Source organism: Rhinoderma darwinii, chromosome 6 (assembly GCF_050947455.1).
Source record: "Rhinoderma darwinii isolate aRhiDar2 chromosome 6, aRhiDar2.hap1, whole genome shotgun sequence".
Taxonomy (NCBI): Eukaryota; Metazoa; Chordata; class Amphibia; order Anura; family Rhinodermatidae; genus Rhinoderma; species Rhinoderma darwinii.
The window spans coordinates 13,213,401-13,234,804 of NC_134692.1; the positions used below are offsets into that span (position 1 = coordinate 13,213,401).

Genomic DNA, 21,404 nt, shown 5'->3' on the forward strand with positions numbered 1-21,404 from the left:
CCACCACGTTCGTTCATTCCCCTTTCGTGCGGAGCGAACTGACAGCTCAACACCCTGTAGTGCTATTGCCACTACCTCCGTTCGTTCCGAATTTGCAGTGGACGAACTGATTGCGGTAAGATTAGATTTTAAAATTTTTCATTTGCTAATCTTGCCCTCTATAGTCGAAAATCTTTCCCTATTGCCAGGGTCGGTATGATCCCGACGCGCGTTTCACTGATCAAAGTCAGCTTCTTCCGGGGGCGGGATTAAATTTAATCACAGTTCCCTTCACAATAGAAACAGTGTAACAAATCACCTTGTAACTGATTGGCTACACTCAATGTCAATCAAATCCTGGGCTTTAAGTAGCGTCAGGAACAAAATGCTCCCGCCCCCGGAAGAAGCTGACTTTGATCAGTGAAACGCGCGTCGGGATCATACCGACCCTGGCAATAGGGAAAGATTTTCGACTATAGAGGGCAAGATTAGCAAATGAAAAATTTTAAAATCTAATCTTACCGCAATCAGTTCGTCCACTGCAAATTCGGAACGAACGGAGGTAGTGGCAATAGCACTACAGGGTGTTGAGCTGTCAGTTCGCTCCGCACGAAAGGGGAATGAACGAACGTGGTGGTAATACCATCACAGGCTCCTGAGCTGCCGTAGCTCTGACAGCTTACATCCTACAGCACTACAGGTTGTTGAACTGCGAGCTCGCTCCGTACAAAAGGGGAACGAATGAACGTGGTGGTAATATCATCATAGGCCACCGAGCTGCCGTGGCTCTGATAGCTTACATTCTGAGTATTTGCTGACGCAAAAAACCAGCAAATCTCATAATTGAATTTATCTAGTAATACTTACAAATCAAACAGAGCCTGTCTACCTATGTGCACGGCCGCCTGAATGTAATACAGTATATACTAGGAATTGGCAGTTCATAACGATAGTGCTCATATTGCTGAATAAGGTGTATATCCAACTGGGATTAAAGCAATAGCGTTGTACATAAAACGTATTGCACAACAGTATAACCAACTAACCAATTGGAATAACACCATAAACGCAATCAAGCAATACGCAGTTGCTCACATAATCTGAATATAACCTCTTGCGGGGTGCGTATGCAAGGAATTTTACATATACTAATCATCCTTGCAGCACTACCTCTTCTATTTCTCACCAAAGTGATTAAACCAAAAACAAAATTTCCACCTTGGTGAATTAGATAAAAGTCGTAATGACACATTGTAACAATCAATACTTTACAACGTGGCAATAATAATAGGGGACATTGCACAACACAATCTTTCTGCTCTTGTTCCAGTCGGTATCAATAGACCTTAATTGAAGGCGACTTTAACCCTCCACGCTCCTTTTCCTCCTTTCCCCTTTTCCTATCACTTCTACAATTCAATAGGTGGTGTACACCTGAGCATGGAGGGATAATCTATTTTAAATTAATATCAAAAGTGGAGATCTCCTCTACTAATCTCTACGTACAGATGTAGCAGAGCTGTATTTGTTACTTGTGATTTTTTTGTGTGGACATTGTGAGAACCAGTCTTAATTGCTTGCTAATTGTATGCCAAATGACACACTCAGCACTGCTATGTTTGTACACCCTTTTGCAAATATCCTTTGACACAATCTTACAGTTTTCTCAGAATATTGCAGACATATTTGCAGGATACTCATTCAACAATTATAAGAATATGGATACTTTGCTTTTAAACATGTTGCATGTTTACATAAACAGTTGAGTGACTCTGCAAATACTTTGCTTTACTTATCCTGCCCTGATCCTGCATTATACTCTATTCCCAACCAAAGCTGCAGTCAGAATTCTACCCGTTTCCTGTTGCCAGAAAGCTCCTTAGAGCTTAGTGGTTAAGTCACATAACTGTTAATTGTAGGTTATTGCCCAGGGCAAATTTTGAAAACAGCTTTAGCTGTGACTGGAGAACAACATATATTTGTATTTGCAACCCCATATGAGTACAGAATAACTAGTAGCAAAGTATTTTCAAAGGTAGTCAATCTTTTTTGTAGATTTAGGCATTCCATTGTAAGGCATTTACATAAAATTGGCACATTCACTAAGCAGTTGTGTAAAATTGATAAAAATGTAATCGCTTTTCCTTCCGGCCTATAGTCCTAGAATTATTGAGTCTCTTTACATCCCAAACATCTGCAGCTTCCTGTTCCTGGAAATCATGTCTAATGTACGGCTCATCCTGACTGCGCTCATTGTCCTTGTGCTTCTATGGAAGATTAACCCTTACCTCACTGGCTCTTTTCTAGGATGGGTGACAAGTCGTTGCATGGAACCGACTACTTAATGTCAATAAGATACTGAGGTCGGCTGCAGGACTTCCAGGTTCTCCTATTGAAGAAATGACCACCACTATGCAAGCCTTTCACTTTAAGCAGTTTGCCCCTGAGCCGGGGCAAGATTGGCCTCCCCCCTGTGAGCAGGAGATAGAGCGGAGGTACCAGGTGGTCCCTTCGGTGGTCTGCGCTATGTGTTGCCTTTTTGGAATCATCTACTGTTTCTTTGGTAAGTGTCGTATTATCATCAGTTGATTTAAATGATTTAAAGGGACCCAACAACCTCTATATGTTTTCATGTAACTGAGGGATGATGGGTAACATATAATTGTCATCTATATATTTTTAAAGGAGCACTAACCATAAAGGCCACAATAAAAAGTGCAGCTAATAGAGGAGCGGCTGATATCAGTCACACCTAGTAGGTTCTCACAATGGAGGAAGATTGTGATATAATGTAGTCATCATTGGGGGCGGGGATGTTCCAGGTCTCCCAGTCACTCATCCCATTGAAAAACACTACAGTCAGCTTGTCTCCAATCTGAAATGGCTGATAACAGCGAACAACGCTTAATGATTGTATAATGAAAAGTTCTGGAACTTTCTAATATATTTTGTGTTTTAATTTCTCACCATTTTTAATATTTCTGCTTGCCTTCAATGAATGAAAACATTCTTGTTTACATATAGAGGCTGACAACCCATCCTGATCATCAGCTAGACAAGATCGGGATGGGTTTTCAAGCTCTGGATGTAAACAAGGATGTTTCCGTTCAGTCACTGCAAGCAGAGCTCTTAAAAATGGTGAGAAATTGAAACGCAAAGTATATTAGAAAGTTGCAGAACTTTTCGTTATACAATGAATATGCTTCATATACCTACAACCGAAATGCCCCTTTAAAATGTTTCAAATGAGACTACTGTATGGTGTAAACCCTCAAAATCTACACTGCATCATAGAAAAGCATTCTCTGCAAAAACATTGAACTAGCTGTGAGATACAGGGACATTAGAGATCATGTAACCTGAGAGTTAACAGGAAACCAGCAGATTTGAGGGTGCAGCTCTGGATGTGACTGGAGTATAATACATAATCTGTAGACTAAAGTGGTAAAAATCAGGTCATGGAGTTATATTGTGTAACTCGACAATTTCCTCCATATTTGGCCGCGTCTCATTGGTAATGTTGACTTTATCATTTGCCCCTTCTGTCCTTCCAGGCTACCGATGCTTCAAGGCCGTCATGTTCCTGACGGGCCTCATGTTTGGTTCAGTGGTCATCTTCATGCTATGCTACAAGGAGCGGGTTCTGGACACACAGCTGAGTGTGGAGGCCAGTGTGGGCATTGGCCTTGGGATTGGCGTCTTGTGTGGCCTGGTTACCATGCTGGTGAGGAGTGTGGGATTGTTCATGGTGGGCTTACTGCTCGGACTGTTATTAGCCATAGCCTCACTGATAGTCATGGAGCAGTTCTACCACCCGCGCACTGTCTGGGTCCCGGTGGCGCTACTTCTCGGGATTGGGATGCTGTTTGCAGTGCTGACCTTACAATGGCAGCGGTTCTTCACCACACTCTCCACTGCAGTCTTTGGCAGCGCCATCATGACAGTGACTGTTGATTACTTTATTGAGCTCTTTCTGTTGGTGCAGTACGTGTACCAGCGTATGAAGGTGGACCCTCCGCAGCCCATGTGCTGGTACAGCTGGGTTATTCTTGGCATCTGGCCTGTACTCAGTTTACTGGGAGTCCTGGTCCAGTGGAAAGTTACAGCAGAGGGCTACTCGCACACAGAAGGTAGGTGCCCAGCCATTCATAAAGACCAATGTACGGCTATTTAAAGGGGAATTGCACCTAAATGTAACATAATATATAGACGTGTGGAAATAATAGCAGTGGGGGTCGATAAGATGGGACCCACATCAATCCATATCTTATTTGTCACTTAAAATCTCCGACACCTGGAGTAGTGGTCGCCTAATTTTAGGAATCGTTTGGGTGTCTATGACCCACCAATACTATAATGTAATATGTCTATATGACCGTCAAAGTTACAGTATGTACAATAGGGGAGATTCATGAAAACTGTCTGACAGAAAAACGGTCTTTGTTGCCCATAGCAACCAATCACAGGGCAGCTTTCATTTTTCAAGAGCAGTATAAGAAATTAAAGCTGCATTGTGATTGGTTGCTATGGGCAACAAAGACAGTTTTTCATGAATCTTCCTTTTTGGGTGTATTCACAAGTTGGCTCAATTTAACAAAACTGTCTGACAGAAAAAAAAAAATCCTCATTGCTCATTGCAACCAATCAGAGCTCAGCTTTCATTTCTTAAACTGCTCTGGTATCATGAAAGCTGGGCTGTGATTGGTTGCTATGGGCAACAATGTCAGTTTTCCTGTCAGCCAGTTTTGTTTTTTTCTTCATTTTCAAGGTGGTTGCGTTTTTTTCCCATTCACTACAATGGAGAAAACCGCAGCATTACAAACGCTCAACCGTGTTATGTACATGTGGTAGCGCAGTGCGGTTCTTGGGAGAAAGAATTCAGGAGGCATTCCTAGAACTGTTTCTTAAATCTAAATGGTGTCATAGAACATATGTATTACGTACGTGTTATGTGGTGTGATAGTACCGCTGCGAAAATCCACACCAAGTACCCAGGATTTTTCTACTACACGTAAATGGGGTTTTTGAAAACGGGATTTTTCCACCACCTGACCTGTAAACGCTCCATGAATCCGTATCACAAAATCTGTAATAGTCTAAAAAGGAAGATACACCGTCCCAACCATATATTTTATTTTTTATTCCTGCGATGCATCTAAAATGAAGGATGAAAAAACTTTGCAAAAACCTAATGTATGCAGCTCCTCTGCAGACCTATGTCTCTCCATGGCACTAGACCACAAACCAACACTGTGTAGTCTTATCCTGCAATCACTTGCTACTGTTTCGTACTTCTAAGGCCCCATGCACACGACCGTGTTTGGTCCGTGATATACGGTCAGCATGTTGGCCGCATGTCCCGGACCGAACACAGTGCAGGGGCCCAAGCTCCTAGCATCATACTTATCTATGACGCTAGGAGTCCCTGCCTCTCTGCGGTACTACTGTCCCGCACTGTAATCATGTTTTCAGCACGGGGACAGTATTCCCGCGTGGAGGCGGTGACACCTCGCGTCATAGATAAGTATGATGCTAGGACCCTGGGTCCCTGCACTGTGTTCGGTCCGGGACATGCAGCCGACATGCGGACCGTATATCACGGACTGAACACGGTCGTGTGCATTGGGCCTTACGGTATGTTCACACAGAGTGTTTTTAGCCATTTTCGGGCCGTTTACATCTGCCCATTGATTTCAATTGGCAATCGGCATTTTTTACGCGGCTGTTTTTCAAAACGGGCGCGTAAAAAAAACGCCCGTGAAAAAGAAGTGCATATCTCTTCTTTAGCCGTTTTTGGAGCCGTTTTTCATTGACTCTATAGAACAACAGCTCTAAAAACGGCTGTTAAAAATGCAGCGAAAAATGCGACTTTGATTATAAAACGTCTGAAAATCAGGAGTGGTTTTCCCTTGAAAACAGCTCCGTATTTTCAGACGTTTTTTATTTTGTGTGTGCACATACCCTTACTAACTTACATGTGATAGACTAGCAGGAAGTAGGGGACAGGTGGATTGCAATATGACCGCAGGATCAGACTACACAGGGTTTGTTTCCATGGGAAAATATAGGCCTACATACGAGCTGTAGACACAAAATGATCGATTTTTAATTAGGACTATTTTCAAAGTTGCATAATTTTACTTTTTAGATGGATATAAACAATAAAAAAAGATTTAGAGGGTGGACTTTGTCTTTAGGGGATCTGTCACTAGTTTAGTAACGCCCAATCTTCCAGCTAATCTAATAGTCGCTGTCACACTGATAATACTAGCGAAAATTGTGTCCCAAAACCTTTATTATTTAAAAAGTTATGAGCTTTTTTCTAAATATGCAAATGAGGCTATACTAGAAAAGTGGGAGGTAACAGCAGCGATTCTCATGAGGCGGAGCCTCCTCACAGCCTCTGACGCTGTCCTATCAGCATGAAGCTGCTTCACACAGAGTGTGAGAGACTGAGGCTGGAGGGAGGGGGGGGTCACTTCAAATAGCCATATCTCAGGCTGTGGACCACCTAGAACAGCGGTTCTGGTGGCATATGAAAGAGGAGATTCTAAGGTCGCAGGTCTAGCTGTGAAACAACCTGAGGTGTCACCAGTTGAATACACAGTCAGGAATGGAAGCTGTATACTACATGATCACACTGTGTTGCTGGGCAGGGAAGGGGGAGAAGCTGTAAGCTGATTGGACAGCGTCATACAGAAAACATTACACCCCCCAGAGTGAAAAGAAAGAGTCACCTCCTATTAGGCACGTATAACCAAATTAGCATATTTAGAAAAATGCTCATAACTTTGCAAATAATAAACGTTTTTGAAAACAAATCAGACTGTAGTTATCACCATCATAGCGGATATTAGATTAGTTAGGAGATAGGGAATTAATAAACTGGTGACAGATAAAGGGGGTTTCCCACCATATCTCTGTCTGATCAGTGGGGTCCACGGCTTAATTTGACTGTTTTCAGACTAGAAGGGAGAAACGGCCTTCTCCCTGTTCAATCTTTTCCGGCAGCCTCCAAACCCGCCGGACCCCTGTTCTCCTGATAGATGGGAGGCCCTGAGGCCTATCAGTCATTCATAGCATGTTGTCATCAGAATCTCTCAGTAGTGCAGCCTCAAGCTTTAGCCCTGTAATGCTTGTGATGATATCTCATTAGGCTGGGTTCACATGTGGCGGAATTTCACTTAAATTCCGCTGCGGACACTCCGCAGCGTTAATCCGCAGCGGAGCCGTTTCTCCATTGACTTCCACTTTAATTTAGCAGTGTTCGTTTAGACGATGCGTAAAATTCCGCTGCGGAGCATAGGCTGCGGAGCGGAATTTGGTGTCCGCAGCATGCTCTGTCTGTTGCGGAGCAGTGGCGGACTGGTTGCGGACTCATTGCGGAATTTCTCCATTGACTTCAATGGAGATTCTAATTTCCGCAATGAAGTCCGCAGCTGTCATGCACATGTTATGTGTGCTGCGGATGCGTTTTGCTTTTTTAACTTGACATTTCTTCATTCTGGCTGGACCTATGTATTTCTAGGTCTACAGCCAGACTGAGGAAGTCAATGGGGCTCCCGTAATGACGGGAGCGTTGCTAGGAGACGTCAGTAAATAGTCACTGTCCAGGGTGCTGAAAGAGTTAAGCGATCGGCAGTAACTGTTTCTGCACCCGGGACAGTGACTACCGATCCCAATATACAGCAACCTGTAAAAAAAATAGAAGTTCATACTTACCGAGAACTCCCTGCTTCTGTCTCCAGTCCGGCCTCCCAGGATGACGTTTCAGTCTAAGTGACGGCTGCAGCCAATCACAGGACAATAACAGGCTGCAGCGGTCACATGGACTGCCGCGTCATCCAGGGAGGTCGGGCTGGATGCCGAAGGAGGGACGCGTCACCAAGACAACGGCCGGTAAGTATGAATTTCTTTGACTTTCACAAGGGAAAGTGCTGTCCCTTCTCTCTATCCTGCACTGATAGGGAGAAGGGAAGCACTTTTCCCGCAGTCCGCAGCAGCTAGTCCGCATCAATTTACTGCACATTTTGGGCAGATCCGCAGCAGAATCTGCAACGCAGATTCTGTGCGGCATTGATGCGGACAGTTGCGGAGGAAATCCGCCACGTGGGGGCATGCCCTTATAGAAGTAATATATTACACACTTCTTCACACTTTTATACATTTCTTCTGGTAATTCTCCTTTAAGTTGCACATACAAGCACGTCACCAATTTCACTATTAGGCTATGTTCACACAGGGTTTTTTGATGAGTTTTTTGATGCGGACACCGCGCCGCAAAACTCGTCTAAAACGGCCCGAAAATGCCTCCCATTGATTTCAATCGGAGACGGAGGCATCTTTTTCCTGTGAGCGGTAAAACCGCCTCGCGGGAGAAAGAAGGGACATGCCCTATCTTCGGGCGTTTACGCCTCTGACCTCCCATTGACATCAATGAAAAACAGAGAAAGCGTATTTCGCCACGTTTTATGCCGGCGGCGCTCAATGGCAAAATACGTTGCGAAAAAAGCAGCGAAAATCGGCGTGCAGGGAGAGGAAAATCTGCCTCAAACTTCCAAACAGAATTTTGAGGCAGAATTTCCGCCTGCAAAAAACTGTGTGAACATAGCCTTAGAGCCCTTGTCATTGTAAGGGTATGTTCACACAGGCTATTTTCAGCCATTTTTCAGGCCGTAAACGTCCCGAAAAACGGCTGAAAAATCGGAAAGCAGAACGCCTCCAAACATCTGCCCATTTTCTGGGGGTGTCAGGAGCCAGACCTGCGGCAATGAACAGATTGCCATTCCGGCTAGCATATGAAATGGGTTGTCTGTGAGGAGACAACCCCTTTAGGCCTTATTTACACGAGCGTCGCATGGACCTATGTTAGTGAATGGGGCTGTTCAGACATTCCGTGTTTTTCACGCAGCCTGTGTCCGCTGCGTGAAACTCACGACATGTCCTATACTTGAGCGTTTTTCGCGCATCACGCGCAGCACACCGACGCACTTCCGTGTGCTGCGCGTGATTCGCGCAACAGTAGATGAAGAAATGAAGGGAAAAATAAAACCACCTCCTTCATTTCTTTTTCTAAACCTCAAAACCGCGTGTCATAAGGATGACATATGCGTGAAAATCACGCAGCCACGCACCAAACACTGATGTCACACGGAACTGCAATGCGCAAAAAACGCTGCCTTTTTTGTGCGTGCAAAATGAAAAATTTTGTGTGAATTTCGCCTGAGACTTTTTGTAGCGCTACTGATTGATTTGAACTCTTGAGTGACAGCTGCAGTACACATGAATGCATTGAGTTGCATGCTGTCTTGTGGACTGCAGCTGTCATTCGAGAGTAAGGCCAGGTTCACACGAGCATGTACGGTCCGCAAAATACGGACCGTATGTCGGCCACATTTCCCGGACCGAACACAACGCATCATAGTTATCTATGACGATAGGTGTCACTGCCTCGCTGTTCCGTACTGTAATCATGTTTTCAGTACGGGACAGTTGTCCCGCAGCGAGGCAGGGACTCCTAGCATCGTACATAACTATGACACAAGGAGCCCGGCTCCCTGCAGTGTGTTCGGTCCGGGAAATGCGACCGACATACGGTCCGTATTTTACGGACCGAACGTGCACGTGTGAACCCGGCCTTAAGATCAATCAGTGGCGCTACAAAAAGCCTCAGTGTAGCCCTGGCGTTAAGGTTATGACGGTATGCTCATAACCATAATCTTACCGGTCGTATCATATAATATACAGGTATCCAGTTACAACACAACACAAAAAATTACCTTCATTTTTGTGTTTTTCCTGTGCACATAAATTCTAATAAATTTAATTAATTAGGAGAAATGCAATTAAGTAGCAATAGGCTGCGTGTAATGAATCGGTGTCACTCTGGTGGATTCAGACTCGGGAGGGAAGCAGTAATTCAATCTACTTTGTTGTTTAGTTCATTACGATGCAAATAGGACATTATAATATCTACAGCTAGTGCTCTGTATTAAATCTGCAGAATATAGCACCACCACCAGGTTATTCAGGTGTACTGCACACAGGTGAATTTATAACTAAATGCATAGTGTATTAATTCATTAATAGTATTTTATAAAAAAATTTAACTGACGGTACTTTGAGCCATGTGTATAAAATGGACGTCTGTTGCTGAGTTAGGGGGGATTCACACGAGCGTGTATTCGGTCCGTGCGGGCTGCGTGGTTTTCACACGGCACGCATGGACCAATACAAGTCTATGGGGCAGTACAGACAGTCCGTGCTTTTTGCGCTGCGTTTGTCTGCTGCGCAAAAAGCGCGACAGGTTCAATAACTCTGCGTATTTCGCGCATCACGCACCCATTGAAGTCAATGGGTGCGTGAAAATCACGCGCACCACACGGAAGCACTTCCGTGGGACGAGCGTGATTCGCGCAACAGCAGTGAAAAGGATGAATGAAAACCGAAAAGCACCACGTGCTTTTCTGTTTCCGAACATCCAAACGGAGTGTCTTTGCGATGAGCGAAGCCGGACAAGCGAACCGAACTTCACCGGGTTCGGCCAAACTCGTTTTGGCCGATCCCGGCAAAAAAATTATCGGTACGCGACGTCAGGAGATAGTCACTGTCCATGGTGCTGAAAGAGTTAAACTGTTTCAGCACGATGGACAGTGACTTCCGATCCCAAAATACATGAACCTGTAGAAAAAAAAACGAAGTTCTGACTTACCGCTAACTCCCGGCTTCTTCCTCCAGTCTGACCTCCCGGGATGACAATTAAGTCCAAGTGACAGCTCCAGCCAATCACAGGCCAAGCACAGGCTGCAGCGGTCACATGGACTGCCGCGTCATCCAGGGAGGTGGGGCCCGATGTCAAGAGAGGCGCGTCACCAAGGACGCGTCACCAAGGCAACGGCCGGGAAGTTCTCGGTAAGTACGAACTTTTTCTTTTTTTTCTACAGGTTTTTCGATATTGTGTTCGGCATTCACTGTCGAGGGTGCTGAAAGAGTTAGCTCTTTCAGCACCTTGGACAGTGACGGCCGTCGACTAGCCTCATCTCTATGATGGCGGCTGCGCGAAAATCACGCAGCCGCGCATCAGACACGGATGACACACGCAGCTGTCAAATGGTTTTTGCGCGCGCAAAACGCCGCGTTGTTTGCGCGCGCAAAAACGCAACGCTCGTGTGAATCTGCCCTTATAGTCTTCAAAATAGTTTTTCGTTTTTCCGTTTTCCCGTATTTTGCAGCTCTTACAAATTTGTGCCGGTGAGAGGCTGTAACTGGGCGTGGTGATCATGTGACATATATCCGCCAACCTAATAACGTGCTATTTTTTTGTGAATCTAGTGCAAATCCTTTGCAATTGGACACCCTGAGATCAATTTATTATCGAGGAACCCTACAAACAAAATGGGATTATCCAAAGCAGAGTACCCCTTTAACATTAACTTTTGATCCGGCATCAAATAATCCAGAAAGTTTAATAATCCAGTATTTGATTCTTTTTAAAATCGTAATAAAGAGTTGGTTTGTTTTTTTTTTTTTTTTTCCTGCCAGTTAGGGCTTATTCAAACATGAAAAACTAACATTTTTCACGGTCGATTTACACTCGTGCGGGACCCGTTTTCACGGATCCCCCATAGACATGAGTCTATTGAGGGATCCATGAAAACTAACAAAAATAGGACATGTCCTATTTTTTCATGGGCCGTTCACAGGGTCCTTTAAAACAACAGCTGTGTGAATAGCCCCATAGAAATACAGGCAGTCACGTGACAGCCATTAAAAAAAGTCCGTCACACGAACGATTTCAACGTTCATCTGAATAAGCCCTTAGTAGCGTTTCCCTCTATTAGATCTCCATTTTTTTATTTTATTTTTTTTAATCAAAAAACGCATGTGTTAATCTATGTTGCAATTTTTTGGTGTGTTTTTTTCAGTATAAGGCTGGGTTCACACGAGCATGTTACGTCCGTAATGGACGGAACGTATTTTGGCCGCAAGTCCCGGACCGAACACAGTGCAGGGAGCCGGGCTCCTAGCATCATAGTTATGTATGATGCTAGGAGTCCCTGCCTCTCCGTGGAACTACTGTCCCGTACAGAAAACATGATTACAGTACGGGACAGTTGTCCCGCAGCGAGGCAGGGACTCCTAGCGTCGTACATAACTATGATGCTAGGAACCCGGCTCCCTGCACTGTGTTCGGTCCGGTACTTGCGGCCAAAATACGTTCCGTCCATTACGGACCGAACATGCTCGTGTGAACCCAGCCTTAATCACGTGTTGCAAAGAGAAATCTTTGAATTGCATGATCATATGATTTGCACAATGAAAAACGGATGCAAACGGACGTTAAATACAAAGAAGTAACAAAAAAAATGGGAGCGCCAGGGAAGTAAATATGCTCTTTTTATTATTTTAAGGTAGAAAAAGTTTTTTTTCTCTCTCGAATTGCGATTTTTACTGTGGAAATGCAGCTATTCCACAGCAAAAATTACAACATTTGCCATTTGTTGCAGATTTTCACTTCCTCGTTGACTTCAATCGGGAAATTCTGCAACAAATGTGCAAACATTCCGCAGCATAAATTGATTTGCTGCTGGCATTGTAAATGGAATTAGGCGGGGGTAATACCAGTAAGGATAAAGGTCCACTTGACGTCCTGGAATATTTAGATAATCTAATACATGGATTATAATATTGGCCGTATTCCTAAATATTAATTCACGATCACAATCCCACTTTAATTAGTCTCCACACTGCGGCGGTCCCTCTGCCGCTGCATGTGACTCTGTTTGCAGGAAGATGGCTGAATGCCCTCCATATTGCTCTGCGGTGACCCCCCTTAACACAGCTAATACTATCACAAGGGAAAAATTGATAAAAGAGCAGGCAATGCGCTGCATAATTGAGATATCGCTATCTCTCTGATTGTAACTGACTTGAAAGACGATTTATCACAGCGAAGATTAAAGAGATTTGTTTCTTAATGAAAGCGACGGCGAAGCCTGTACCGAGGCTGAGCTAACTCACATGTCCTCCATCATCAGACGACCGACCCTATAATTCATAATAGGCAAAGGTTCATGTCCTGCTGAATTCTTCCATTTTCGGCCTGCTGAAAACTGCTCAAGGGGCGTGACTTATACAAGAGGGCGGGGTCAAGAGGAGTTTCTGGGACTTGAATAATTATCCCCTTTTCGTTAGGATAGGCCATCAATATTTAATTCCGACTCCAGGGTGCCGATCAGCAGAATGGAGGAGAGACGGCACTATAGCAAGCGTTGCGTCCCCATTTATTGTTTACACAGGCACAGCACTGTATATATGGTTGTGGCTATGCCTGGTACAACAGCTCCGCACCATTCAATGGTATATAATTATGTACAACTAGTATAAGATATACATCTTCTTGTATATAGTGATATGGAGCATGCTGGTATAACCTGGGTATCTTCTGTATATAATTATATATGTACAGCTGGTATAAGTTATACATCTTCTTGTATATAGTGACATGGAGCATGCTGGTATAACCTGAGTATCTTCTGTATATAATTATATATGTACAGCTGGTATAAGTTATACATCTTCTTGTATATAGTGAAATGGAGCATGCTGGTATAACCTGGGTATCTTCTGTATATAATTATATATGTACAGCTGGTATAAGTTATACATTTTCTTGTATACAGTGATATGGAGCATGTTGGTATAACCTGGGTATCTTCTGTGTATATAATTATATATGTACAGCTGGTATAAGTTATACATCTTCTTGTATATAGTGATATGGAGCATGCTGGTATAACCTGGGCATCTTCTGTATATAATTATATATGTACAGCTGGTATAAGTTATACATCTTCTTGTATATAGTGATCTGTAGCATGCTGGTATAACCTGGGTATCTTCTGTATATAATTATATATGTACAGCTGGTATAAGTTATACATCTTCTTGTATATAGTGATATGGAGTATGCTGGTATAACCTGGGTATCTTCTGTATATAATTAGATATGTACGGCTGGTATAAGTTATACATCTTCTTGTATATAGTGAAATGGAGCATGCTGGTATAACCTGGGTATCTTCTGTATATAATTATATATGTACAGCTGGTATAAGTTATACATCTTCTTGTATATAGTGATATGGAGCAGGCTGGTATAACCTGGGTATCTTCTGTATATAATTATATATGTACAGCTGGTATAAGTTATACATCTTCTTGTATATAGTGATATGGAGCATGCTGGTATAACCTGGGTATATTCTGTATATAATGATATATGTACAGCTGGTATAAGTTATACATCCTCTTGTATATAGTGATATGGAGCATGCTGGTATAACCTGGGTATATTCTGTATATAATTATATATGTACAGCTGGTATAAGTTATACATCTTCTTGTATATAGTGAAATGGAGCATGCTGGTATAACCTGGGTATCTTCTGTATATAATTATTTATGTACAGCTGGTATAAGTTATACATCTTCCTGTATATAGTGATATGGAGCATGCTGGTATAACCTGGGCATCTTCTGTATATAATTATATATGTACAGCTGGTATAAGTTATACATCTTCTTGTATATAGTGATATGGAGCATGCTGGTATAACCTGGGTATCTTCTGTATATAATTATATATGTACAGCTGGTATAAGTTATACATCTTCCTGTATATAGTGATATGGAGTATGCTGGTATAACCTGGGTATCTTCTGTATATAATTAGATATTTACGGCTGGTATAAGTTATACATCTTCTTGTATATAGTGAAATGGAGCATGCTGGTATAACCTGGGTATCTTCTGTATATAATTATATATGTACAGCTGGTATAAGTTATACATCTTCTTGTATATAGTGATATGGAGCAGGCTGGTATAACCTGGGTATCTTCTGTATATAATTATATATGTACAGCTGGTATAAGTTATACATCTTCTTGTATATAGTGATATGGAGCATGCTGGTATAACCTGGGTATATTCTGTATATAATGATATATTTACAGCTGGTATAAGTTATACATCTTCTTGTATATAGTGATATGGTGCATGCTGGTATAACCTGGGTATATTCTGTATATAATTATATATGTACAGCTGGTATAAGGTATACATCTTCTTGTATATAGTGAAATGGAGCATGCTGGTATAACCTGGGCATCTTCTGTATATAATTATATATGTACAGCTGGTATAAGTTATACATCTTCTTGTATATAGTGATATGGAGAATGCTGGTATAACCTGGGTATCTTCTGTATATAATTATATATGTACGGCTGGTATAAGTTATATATCTTCTTGTATATAGTGATATGGAGCATGCTGGTATAACCTGGGTATCTTCTGTATATAATTATATATGTACGGCTGGTATCATTTATACATCTTCTTGTATATAGTGATATGGAGCATGCTGGTATAACCTGGGTATCTTCTGTATATAATTATATATGTACAGCTGGTATAAGTTATACATCTTCTTGTATATAGTGATATGGAGCATGCTGGTGTAACCTGGGTATCTTCTGTATATAATTATATATGTACAGCAGGTATAAGTTATACATCTTCTTGTATATAGTGATATGGAGCATGCTGGTATAACCTGGGTATATTCTGTATATAATTATATATGTACAGCTGGTATAAGTTATACATCTTCTTGTATATAGTGATATGGAGCATGCTGGTATAAGCTGGGTATCTTCTGTATATAATTATATATGTACGGCTGGTATCAGTTATACATCTTCTTGTATATAGTGATATGGAGCATGCTGGTATAACCTGGGTATCTTCTGTATATAATTAGATATGTACAGCTGGTATAAGTTATACATCTTCTTGTATATAGTGATATGGAGCATGCTGGTATAACCTTGGTATATTCTGTATATAATTATATATGTACGGCTGGTATCAGTTATACATCGTCTTGTATATAGTGCTATGGAGCATGCTGGTATAACCTGGGCATCTTCTGTATATAATTATATATGTACAGCTGGTATAAGTTATACATCTTCTTGTATATAGTGATATGGAGCATGCGGGTATAACCTAAACATCTTCTGTATATAAGTACCGTATATATTTACAGCCGGTATACAGTAAGTTATACATCTTGTATAAAGTAATATGAACCATGCTGGTATAACCTGGGCACCTTCTGGGATATATAATTATAGTGTATATGTACAGCTTGTATAATTCTTATATATAGTAATATAGACCATGTTGGATTTAACCTAATAGTCTGTGTATGACATATGATCTATTTTCCTTCTTACCTACCCAACAGTTATCATCAGTCGGCAACAGCGCCGGGTCCAACTTATGAAAATAAAGCAGAGAGAGGAGCGTAAGGAAAAAAAGAAGAAAAAGAAGAAACCTCACCATCATCATCCTCACCCACAGCACAAAACACCGCATCCACCTGAGCCAGCCTTCCGCAGAAAACCCACTCCTATTCGGCGATTTGATGGTGATGTAATCTCCCCAGTGAGTATTTAGAATGTAATATGTCAATTAAAGGGGAATTCCATCTAAATCTAACATGTCTCCGAAGGGGTTCTCTACAGAGCACATGGCCCCTTTGTTTAAGGAACCAGCTCATGGATCCCTAACCGATGTAATCTTCTGACTTTATGACATGTCAGAACACCGAGGTAGAGTTCCCATTTACGTGTCCCTGGATATCATTGTTCCTTGTGATACGATTGACTACATTCTCTTGCACGGTAACCAGAATGGCCACCTGCTTTGATGTCACTGGTACCTAAACTTGCATTCAGTCCAAGTAGAGGAATTAACCATAAAATGGATGATAGTAAACCTCTTGAGAACTTCTGACCACCACACTAGGCCTTCATATAGCAGAGTCTGGTTTTACCATTCACCTTGATAGACAACTGGTAGACCCTGACCATAGTTTGATTGGGCATGATATTGCTTTTGGGATATACAAGTTACAACTTCTTTTACTATGGAAATATCTCATCTATGAGACGGAGTGTGCTCAATGCTGAGGATAGGTTAGATGTCTCATTGGTCCACGGTGCCTATGTGAAACTTGACCACCCAAAATCTGATGTTCTCAGGACCAACAATCTAAAATCCATGAAGGGGAAAGAAATTGGATGTTTCCTGACCAATTTCTATTGCCTGACCACTGTTGTAAGTGGCTCTAGAGTAATTTGGAGCCACCCTTCACCCTCTATATAGATTTGGCCAAGTAGAGTACCTTTGGAATTGGTGGAACCTCAATTCAACGGTCATCTAAAAAATCTTTCGTTGATCCTGATTAATGTCTAATGTCTTCTTCCAGAGCTACATTCAGAGTTTCCGAGACCAGCAGTCGGGTTCATCTCGAGGCCGGATGACTGGAGCTCACACGGTGGTGGATTTGGACTATGACTGCGGCTCCAGGGTACCACTGACCTCCGGAGCAGCATCAGCCGTACGAGTATAGCACAGAGCCAGAGGAGCAGGGAAGAAGACCCAGGAGGAAAGGGAATCACAATGACACACAGACAACGCGCTGTAACAACTCCAACACTGTGACAATGAGAACCCATAGGAGTTACCTGACGTTATATTGCAGAAATTGACAAAATGTGTTGTCAGCAGTGACCAGACACTCTCTGAACTCTGCATACACTGTGCGATGACTCCCACCTACCTCTCTACAAACACCACACACATAGACATTCCAACTTACCTCCCTGTGGTCCCACTTCAAGCTCTGATCTCTCCTTAAATGGACCTCCATTACCTCTCCCCTTGAGAACTGGATCCACTGGACAAAGGACCATGAGGGAATACGAGTCAACCAACCTACGTCTGTCTCCTCTAACTCCTATCCTGAGCCTTCTGCAGTGTCGGCTAGTGGCCCTGAACCACCGGGCATGTTTTTCTTTTTTTTCTTTTTCATGTGCAAATGTATGGACAAGGATTTGTTGTGTATATTATAAGTCAAGAAAAGTTTATTTAAATTATAAAAATATTTAATTTAGAGGAATTGTAAGATCCAGTGGGAGAGGTTCAAAAAAATCACTTTCAGGAAAAAAAGCCACAAGACTGATTTGGTTGGTAAAATTAGAATTTTCTGAAGTTTTTCAATGGATGTTTTTTTAAATTATTGTTATTGGGGTGAGGGTGGGTGACAGAGTGAGCTGCTTATGTGTGTTGGAGTATGGTTGGTAATGGCGCATGGTGGACAGAAGGATGAAGACGCAGTTGTCATTCGTCTCATATTGTTCCTTCCCATTTTTCTGTAGATATAACGAGCTTATGGCCTCATTATACAGCGCAACAATGTATCAACTTGTGGATGATGTCCAATGAGAGCACAGTTCTGTACAATTCTATATCATATAGGAATATGCCTGATGAATGTTAGAAGCCTGAGATGGTAATGGATGGTGGTCATGGCCAAGTACTCTCCATAATATTCACCCTGGGAGGTGTATTCTACAGTGCTCAACGTCACCCCCTTGTGGGCGAATGAAAGTAACAACTGCACTGAGCCTATCCCCATGGTCCCACCTTTCAACACCATACAGCTTCTGGTCTAACTAAATATTCAGAGTATAATTTCTAACTATTATACTGCCCCCTATGATCAAAATATGGATTTGAACGGGTAAGATAATTTTTTAATCTTGCTCCAATCTTTCTGTTGCCAGATGCCATGTCTCTGATTAGTACTATTGAGAAAGACTGGAATTAGGCCATTTTTTAGACTAACACAAGTTCTCCACCTACATTTGTTTTTAAAAAAAATATATGATTAATATGGCATTAAGAGAGGAAAAAAAGGCATGATTTGAGTACTGATAATCTTCCAGACCCTTTTCTTCTTGTAGCAGTGAGCCGAATACCTGAGCAATCTGAGACAGACTTGTTGCTAGGTATGAGGCCAAAACTGCATCCCTAGCAACCAGTCTGTCTCAAATGGCTCAGCGACGGAAAAACAGGTTGGAAGTATACCAGTCTCCATCTCTAACTGCACTGTTAATCAGATTTTTCTAAAAATAAATGTAGAGGACCTCTTAAAGGTAACTCGCCTAGTCCAATGTAGACCTTGGTAATAATGTGTCTCCTAAACGAACACAGCTGGTCAGAGGGAAGACAAATTGTTGTGTACAATAGTGGCTTGTAAATGTTCTCTTTGATCTATTGATTATCTGTTGGGTTCTTCTTGTGTATATGGTTTATGTGCAGAAACGCCATGCACAAAGCCTTTCTTATCCATTGTTTTGAGGCTATAATAACGAAACTCATTTATGTGAATATCGCTTTTAGAACCAGGACATTAATGGGTACCGGTTAGTTTGAGGTGTTTCATTCTAGGGTCTGGGTGACCATAGACACAAAAATGTGGCCGCAATCAGAAGAATAATCGTCACGAACCTGTACGTGCACAGAATTTATCACTATGGCCTCTCATCCAATGGGCCGTACTATCGGAGTGTCTATGGTCACCTGTTAGAGCACTTCTATTACACTACTGATAGCATCGGTGGGGGTCCTTGATCTGGCGGCTTCCACCTTTTACTAGAACAGATTACATTTCCATCTAACCCAATGTCATCGACATAGCTTAAGGTGCCCATATAGATAGCTGACGGACGACAGCTATTGCTCCCGATTCCATGCACATTCGATCATAGGCTGGTCCGGCCAAAATTGGCAGGTTCGACTGACTTTCATCGAATGTATATGGGCACCTTTAGAGATATGAAGCTCTCCAAGCTTTAGGCCACAGGGGCACAGTGCTCGGTAGTGTATCACAGGCCCGTTGTCCTACTAATTAGTAGGTTCTTACCTCACAGACCCCCACCCGCTAATGGTTTTGATTACAAAAAGTGGAGTCTTGTACTAAACAGTCTATTCTTTAAATCTTCATAACTTGTGGTGTGGTTAAACCCTGGTCCCCATTATTTCAAGCTGCAATGATTTTATAAAATAGCGCACGTTATCAAAGCTTTTCGGAGATTCCGCCATTCTTGCGGCAGAATGTGTACAAACAACAATTCATAATCATGGCCACCAATCTTAATCCATTTTTCATGCAACAAAAATTTTGATTGGTAGTCTGGTTGCTATGGACAACACTGACCCTTTCTAGTTTTTATACTCGAGGCCAATGTGCCTTGTTACCCATAGCAACCAATTCAGTGCAGTTTGGAAAATGAAAGTAGAACTCTCATTGGTTGTTAAGACATTAAGCCAATAGCTAGATATCATTGGACACGTCATCACATATTTCTGCAGGGAAAATTTCGCCAAAGTGCCCTCATCATGGCATTTATCTCATACGGCACAATCACAAACCGTTATTTTATATAGTAAATATATATTTCAGGAGTGTAGAAGATAGACTGATGAATAAGCCGTGATTAATAAGTACATAAGAACTCCTTCAAGGAAAACTCATTGCCTAAGTCACGACACAGGCAGCCCTTTTGTGGGCCGAAACATCATCGATGCACAGGGATCAGTTCAGTCAACTGAAGCCCTTTCATTTTGGAAATTGGTTGGGATCCCAGCACATGCACCCCACGCATTGCCATTTTCTGACAAGTCTATGTGGGGTCATTTTACCTAGCTTTTCTCCTTAGAGTGCCATTTCCTGGCACTGGGCGGCCATTTTGGCATGAATTTTAAACAAAACGTGAATATCAATCACAAAACACCTACGTTGTTTCTTAGGTTAATGATGGATTGCACGCTATTGATGAGACTGACAAAATGGCCGCCTCCACTGTATGTCAGCAGACCACTCTATGCCATGGAAGAAAGCGTTGTGACAGGCCTCACTGGTTATGTAGCTGTGTCTGTGGATGAGAGGATTTTGACTTGCATGTGAGAAGGCGCTCGCTTTAGCTCTTTTTGGGAGGGAGACATTTTCTTGTTTCAAATATTTTTATCTGTGCCAAACCCCTCGTCTCTTGTAAATATGACCCAATTCTTCATTAAAGTAATTTATTTCAACTCTTCACTAAAGTGTCCCATTTATTAAAGACGATATCCTGGTGTGGTCCTAAAGATTTAATGGGTATTTTACACACCCTATTAGGGAACTCTTTAGTTAATGGAGGGGGGGGGGGCGGGGTGCTCTGTCCAGGATCCTCTTCTCTTGGACAGAGTAAAGAGCGTCTCTCTCTCTGGAGGACCTGTCCTGTCCTGCATCACACAGACAACCCATTGATCTCATTGAGCACTGTGTAATGCTTAGTTTCCCCTGTGGTGGCACTGCAAGGAAATACTTCTTGCCAGGTTTCCCCACAGATTACAGCTGATCGCTGGGGGGCCCAGCAGGGGGACACTTTGTGATCATCTTATTCTTAAGGGACCCTTCTAACAAGTAGAGTTTGTCCAAAGGGGACAACCAATTTAACAATAAT

The 21,404-nt window shown here is 42.3% G+C and overlaps 1 protein-coding gene across 2 annotated transcripts in view; it reads left to right on the top strand.

The window, feature by feature from the left end:
- The window catches only part of TMEM198 (transmembrane protein 198), a 28,174-nt gene extending 7,171 nt beyond the window's left edge, over positions 1–21,003 (top strand). For both annotated transcript variants that reach the window (XM_075829180.1, XM_075829181.1), the window contains exons 2-5: positions 2,287–2,542; positions 3,534–4,109; positions 16,295–16,494; positions 17,321–21,003. In XM_075829180.1, the coding sequence (XP_075685295.1) occupies positions 2,380–2,542; positions 3,534–4,109; positions 16,295–16,494; positions 17,321–17,464 (1,083 nt within the window). In that variant the 5' untranslated portion in view covers positions 2,287–2,379 and the 3' untranslated portion in view covers positions 17,465–21,003. The remainder of the gene's footprint in view (positions 1–2,286; positions 2,543–3,533; positions 4,110–16,294; positions 16,495–17,320) is intronic.
- The last annotated feature ends 401 nt before the right edge of the window (positions 21,004–21,404 follow it).